Raw genomic sequence first — 7193 nt, forward strand, 5'->3', positions numbered from 1 at the left:
GGAGATAGGCACCAGCAACCCTCCCGACCCCACTAAGGGACAAGGGTGATGGACATTCTTTGGTGTAGATTCTTGGACGTCCATGGTAGTCTTGAGAGTTATACATTTATAACTATCAATTAAAAGTACAACCAATTAAATCAACCACTCCTTCCAGATTATACTGAAACAGTACTCAGATAAAGCCGACGTTTCCTCTGTGAAAATTTCCTTTCAATTGTTCGATTCATTAAGCGAATAATTGAACGGTCAAGTAAAACACGAGTGACTAAATCCATTCCCCTTTCAGGCCTGATATTATTATCAAATAATAATAATAATAAAGCGCCTATCGCAAAAATAAAAACACATGCGTTTCCTGCTTCTTAACTGTGTAGATGTTTATTCCCTTTTTTCCAGAAGCAACTTATTTTTAGTCAGTATGGAAGGAAAAAAACAAACAAACAAAAAAAAAAACACACACACACACACAACTCTGTCTCAGGTGTTCTCCAGCAGGTCCATCATGAAGGAGATGTAGACAATGGCCAGACGCAGCGTCTCGATCCGAGACAGCCTCTTCTCGTACGCAAATGTGGGGACTTTTCTCCTCAGCTCGTCAAACGCCTCGTTCAGGCTGAACATCCGCTTTCTCTCCCGCACGTTGGCCGCCTGCCGCTGGACTCCGGTGATGATCCTCCTGCGTTTGGACCTGCTGTGCCCGCGGCTGCAGCACCTCGGTGAAAAGCTCGCCGGACGCTCCGTGCGCCCTCCGCCAGGCAGCGGGGACGTGCTGCAGGAAGAGCCGCTCAGGTTGTTCGGACAGTAGGCCGAGACGTCCACCTCCTCAGACCCTAAAGCGCACTTCTGGGTGAACCCGATCAGGTTGATGTCACTGACGAAGTTTATTAACACGGAGTCGTGAATGTCCATGATGGAGTCTGCATGCAGCTGGCAGAGCGAACGGGATGTCTCTTTTGTTTGTCTCCTGTTCAGTTAAGAGCAAAAGAAAAAAAAAAAAAAGAAAAAATCAGACTACAAGCTATCACCAAACCACGACAAGTGCATCCAGGTTTCTACATATCCTGTCAGCTCTCCACGGGGTTAGATCCTCTTTGGCTGAAGTCCAAGTGCCTTTTTCCTGCGGTTTTAATAAGCCACCCACACCTCTTCACAGCGCCACATCTTTCACGCCACCTCTACTTTTAAATCGACTGTATTTCTCCTCTTAGTAAGGCCTTTTTAGAGGAAAGCTGGAGGGTTCCGCCAATTGATGCGCTGTCCCCCTCCGCCCCCGGAGGCCCTAAATGAGCTTCTGAAGAACGGAGGCTCTTGACAGAAGGTCACAGACTCTTGTTTGCGCTCTTCCCTCGGCCTCGGCTGCTAAATAATGACACTTTTAACACTTAAACTGGCCAAGAGAAGACCAAACAGAACATTCTCTGACAGTCAAAAGCTTTTCTGTTGCAAATCAAAGCAAATAGCTGTCCGTTCCCATGGCAAGAAAGAGTCCACACTGCAGGAACTGCTGAGAGAGAGTCACTGGGAGCTTCAATACGGCAAAGAAATTCCTCTTTGTCTTAATTTTTCACTCTAAATCAGTTTTGCTAATGATTTTTATTTACTTTCCACTTGCTGTTTTCTCTATGTTCAAGTACAGACAAATTGTCCACATGTTTAAAGTGACTATTTTTTTGAGTAGAGATCATTGTTACATTTCTTTCAATTCAGTGTTTCCTGATCAGGGAGATGGTTATTAAAAGCTACAAAACTCTAGTTGCTGATTCATGAATAGCCAACTGCTTTTCGGTATGATTTTGGGGACGGGCCTCACAAAACAGTCGTACTGCTTAAACTTTGTTCATCCTGGTTTGTTTAGAGTCTCGGTCCATCGGTTCCATCAACTCTGATCAGCTTCATAATCCCACAGCATGATGATGCCGCCACCATGTTTCACAGAGAGGACGATGAGTTCAAGGTCATGTGCAGCATCACATCACCTTGATGCTGCAGGTGCATAAAAACAGGGGGAGGATATGTCCTGATTTGTAAAATAAGATCGATGTTTGTGTGAGAAAAAAAACACTTAGTTATTTAGTTATTTGGCAAACCTCAACCTAACGTCACAGTTGATAAAAACACTTTGAAACCCCCTTTTGTTGATGATTTCATGGTGCGTTTTACTCCACTGAGACAGAAAACACACTTTTTACTTTATTAATAAACAACAAATAAGATGTCTGATCAGGAACTGCACTTGTTTTCTTCAACTGTATCCGAGTAACCAGTTTTTCTTCTTCTTCTTCTTCTTCTTCTTCATTCTACTGCCAACCTGAACCAAAATATTGCACTGGAATGTGGTGTGATTTGGTGACAGTTCTCCACTTACAGAAAGCAGATATCCATACACATATAATATTAAAAAAAGGGGAAAAAAAAGATGAGTCTGCATCGTTTTATGATTTAACGTTTCTCTTGATTTTGAACGTGCATCTCCTCCACGTCGCTCTGACTTTATACCTTCGTCTCACTTTCGTTTTGTGTATTTTCCTGGCAGACAGATACTCATGACGGGACATTCCGTGGGTTGTCGTGGAGACGCTGTGAAAGCACAGCTGGCCCGTAGAATATGAGGTAATCTCACCCTGGGGCTGCTTAGCAAATATTGGTCTTAAATAGGGAGTAAAACCCCAAAAGAGGCATGCAAACAGAGTCACAGGGACACACACACACACACACACACACACACACACATACAGGGGTTTATCCCAGTTTTAGTCAGGACATACCTAAACACAGACACTCAGAATGGTTCATTTCCTGCGCTGCTCTCTTATTACTGGCAGTACAGATTAAAATTAATGACGGTTGTCTTGTGACAGCGTTGAAAGAAAACCCCGTACATGTGATATGTGCAAATTCATTATAAACAGAATGCCCTTAAGAGGTTTTAATTCAGTGAATTAATTATCTTATGTTTTTACAATAAGTTAAGGAAACCATTCAAATATGCTGACAATGCAGGTAAAGCAGTCTGGATATTAGTTTGTAATTTTTTTTTTAAAGGCTGTTACAGTGCCTTGCAGAAAAGTATTCATTCATTTTGGGCTTGAACATTTTCATATTTTGTCACATTACAACCACAATCTACTGTTTTTTTTGTTGTTTTTTTGTGATTTAATGTAAGAGACCAGCACAATGTAGGGCAAGATTGTGAAGTGGGAGAAAAATGAAAAAATGTCACCACTGACCTGTGTCACTTGTTCCTTGCTCATCTTGACGCTGTTTGTTCGCTTGTGTTATCCAACAAACATCAGAGGGTTTTATAGAGCAGCTGGATGTAAAATGAGATGAAAAGTACACGCAGGATTGGAGTGCATTCACCATCTAGGCAACTGGTTGTAAAGGATTTTATTTCAGCGATATCAGAAGAAAACAATGTGGATATACAAAAGCTTGAGCTCAGTTTGAAAAACAAAAACCAAAAAAAAACAAAAAAACACCCAGCATCCTGCAAGCATGGGTTTTCAGCCTACAAAAGGAGATATTTTGTGGTATTTAGGGAATCTAAATCTTAATGCACAACTGAGCTAGGGAAAAAAACAACAAAAAAAAACAAAACAAAAAAAAAACTAAATGCTTGTTACATAAAGTGCACTCGTTTTTGCCCAGAGGAAACTGAAGGTTTTGAATATAGAGATCACCAGAGAGCAGTGCGTGTCCGATGAGCTGCTGCAGAGCAGCCAGAGCTGTTCTCACAATGTAAATCTGTCTCGCTCTACTCCTCCTCTGGCTCTACGCTCGGCTTGCTGTCAGAGCACTGCCAAATTGTGTCGACCACCTCCGACGTAAATCACACTCAAGATGCTCCCCTTTGGTTGCTTCTTCCTTTTTTTCCCTTGTGCTTGATCCTAAATCCTAATCTCTCTCTCTCTCTCTCTCTCTCTCTCTTGCTCTCTCTCTCTCTCATGTTTCCAAGTTTTTCCTCTTTCGATCTCATTTCGATCACCAGCTCTCTGCACGTTCTCCACACCGGCAAATTAGGAACACGAGACCACACTTGGTACTGTGAGTACACAGTTCTTTGCAAGTGTCTACACTTTGCACAGTACTTACATTTGAACTTAGAAACAAGTTGGCAACCCTTTCGTAACATTAAGGCTGACTTAGATCTGGAATCTAAAGGGAAAGGAGTCAAAGTTGGACAAAGGGAGTGGAGGAGATGTGTTTAACTCCTGACCTGTCTGCTTCTCCTTCACTGTGTCACTCTGAATTACTCCTCTATCCTTCTAGCTTTTTCTGGACCCCAAAGCTGACTCATGCATGAGTCCCTTTTGTCCAATGCTACATTTCTCTCTCTCTCTCTCTGATTGGTGGGACTCCTTTGCCAGTGGCCTGTTATTGGATGTTTACACAGCTGGGTGGCCATGTGAAACACACAGGGCTCATGACTTGGACACACTCCAATACCACATCATATATCTTCTTAACCCCCTCCTTGAGCTTCTCCCGCCCCACCACATACACAGATACACCCACCCGTTCGCAAAACCGCTGCATGCCTTCGGTTCTCCATTTTTTTTAATTTTTTTTTAAATAAACATTTCTTTCAGCCCGGTGTCACTTGAAAATGTCACCACGTGGCTCCTTTACCCAACCATAATGGTGTCAGCACCTTTTTCGTTGACTCTAAGCACCCGCGCCCACACCCACTTTACACCCACCTTCTGGCCTTCTTTTGGTCAGAGTAATCCCCGGGTTTGTTTTGAAGAGGGAAAAAAAAACTGGGTCTCTTCTGTCTCTACTTACTGTCTGTACTTTCAAAGTGAAAAATTCAATATCTGCAGTCAGTGCGATAAAGGCACTTTTTTTTTTTTTTTACTGTGTTTTGGTCCTGTTACTCTGCGCATAAGTATCTAAGTGACAGTCTGTTATTTCTTATGATTATTTTCCCCTTTGCGGAGATATAACTTAGATACCACATGTTTTCCACAAGGACAGGGATTTTCTTTGCTCAACATGACACTGGTAGCACTTAAAAACAAACAAGCTCTGAAATATGGAGCGCATAAAGAAGGAGCATTAACAGTTCCTGCATAAACAGCAGAATATTTACCTTCTCAGTGGGATTTCTGACGTTTTATGTTTTGCAGCTTGACGAACCAAAGCACCAGATCCATGTTAAATAAATGTGCACTTTATGTTTGCGTGCATGCGTGAAGTTTTCCGAGCAAACTTAGCTGTATATGTGACGTGGTGATAAGAGATAGGAAGGTGGTTATTTTTTTTTAATCTGTTTATAAAGTATTAGACTGTATAGCAAGGATAGAGGGGATTCATTTATTTTCTTTTCACATCAGAGTCTGGCAGCTGAGTTTAGTGCTTCCAGTTAATCCAAAATGGCTGGAATATCTCAGGTTAAAGGAGCTGTAAATGACTTTTGACAAGGTGTGTTGGTGATTTTGAGGCCTGCTGTGATATGAAATGAACTTGTTTCCATTTCAGCAGTATTAATTACATCTGCTATGTAAATAACAGAACAGGCCTGACAGGATGTTCGGGAGTTCATCAAAAGCAAACCAGAATGCCTCTGCAAATCAGACTCATCTATCTGATCCTGTGCTGATATTTAGTTTTAAGGAGCCAACTTATGCAGCAGGGATGTACGACACTCTGCACAGCAATGATTTCGCTTGAAGTGTGCATAGAAAATATCCGATTGGGTGATTTTATTATTCATTTTTATGTGCTTTACAAGGTGTATTCAGATTTGTTCTACTTTTAAGCGTTTTTGTTTCCACTCAAGATCTTGAAATTCACCCATAAAAACAAGAAAACAAGAAAACCAGCCAACCCCTCAACTAAACAATCAGCCATCTGACCCACAGAGAAAGGGTAAAAAAATAAACCCGGACATATTAATAACCAAATCTGCACACTGGTAATCTGCACATGATAGGTTTATCATGTAGCAGCAACTAAAATAGTTTTGCGAGTTTCCAGCAGATTGAATGGATACTTTTATGCAAATCCAGAGATGGGTGAAACCCCCTTTGGATTGGGTTGATGATTGATGCCGTACTTCAGTTTTGGCCATGTAGGAAAAATATAATAAAGACTCTTATTAAAAAGAGATGGAGTCAGCTTGTTACGAGATCTCGCTTTTGTCCTCAGTGGAAGCAGCGTTACTCTGCAAATTCACTGATCTGAGATTTTCCTGTTCACTTTACATTTTACTGCTTGTGGCTTGTAGTAAATCAAAGTGGGATTTCTGCAAAGTCAGTGAATCACTCAGTGACTTAGGGCGCTTATTTCGTTTTCATGTCTATTGCCTAATAAGTTCTTTTCCAGATTTCGGCTCTAATGTAGGTTACACATCGTCAGCGGCCAGAACCGGCCACCCACATTTCCTTTCATCTTCCTCCTGCGCCTTTAGGTGCCTTCAGCTCTGCCCTGTGGTTTGACGAGGTCCTCAGAAAAAATATTAGAGTGAAATATTCAACTGCGTCCCTGGTATTGTTCTGCAGAGTTACGTGACTGGATGTGAGCTAACTTTTTCCAGTCCCAGAAGTTTTCATTCCTCCCCTTTGGCTTATTTATTTTCCTGTGGTTTTGGGAGGTTGTAGCAGCAGGTCTGATGACAAAATGTGTGTGTTCTCCTTTTTAACCTCTCTAACCTCATATTTGCTCTGCATTCTTCCTCCTTTGCACTTAATTTATAAGCAAACAGAAGAGGGAGTGACAAAAAAGATATATTTTTACATTAGGTTGTTGTTCCAGAATAAATCAATGTAGCTATTCTCTAGTCTTTAAGCATGCTCCTTAGATTAACACTCTAATCATTAGGCTTTTTCTCTGTTGATGTTAATAAGATACAAATAATTAAGATTAAAAGAATGAATGTTTCTGTTTTTTTTTCTTTTTCAAACCTCTGTCTTTTCTTTGGCATATTTCCACATTGTTTTGAGTGTAGGAGTTATAGTTTATTTTGAACGCAGTCTAGACAGTCTAGCTCCTCATTATGCTGAGGTTTATTAATCTAACTTGCCTGGCCAGGCAGGGCAGACACAGTCAGACAATCTCACAGACAGACGTAGTAAATGTACACCCTTACATTCAGTGCTACCGCACACTTTATACCTATTTATAATTTTAAGGTGTGTTTTGTCTTTTGAAAAACATCTTAATTTGACTTAATTAGTCGCCTGCAGTTT

At 41.2% G+C, this 7193-nt stretch overlaps 1 protein-coding gene across 1 annotated transcript; it reads right to left on the bottom strand.

Moving 5' to 3' along the window:
* Nucleotides 1-443: 443 nt before the first annotated feature.
* On the bottom strand, nt 444-1646 carry LOC103135183 (fer3-like protein). Its single transcript, XM_016669230.1, has one exon. The coding sequence runs from the start codon at nt 910-912 to the stop codon at nt 481-483; it is 432 nt and encodes a 143-aa protein (XP_016524716.1). The 5' UTR covers nt 913-1646; the 3' UTR covers nt 444-480.
* Between the last annotated feature and the right edge of the window lie 5547 nt (nt 1647-7193).

The sequence above is a fragment of the Poecilia formosa genome, unplaced genomic scaffold (assembly GCF_000485575.1).
Source record: "Poecilia formosa unplaced genomic scaffold, Poecilia_formosa-5.1.2 Scaffold21, whole genome shotgun sequence".
Lineage (NCBI taxonomy): Eukaryota > Metazoa > Chordata > Actinopteri > Cyprinodontiformes > Poeciliidae > Poecilia > Poecilia formosa.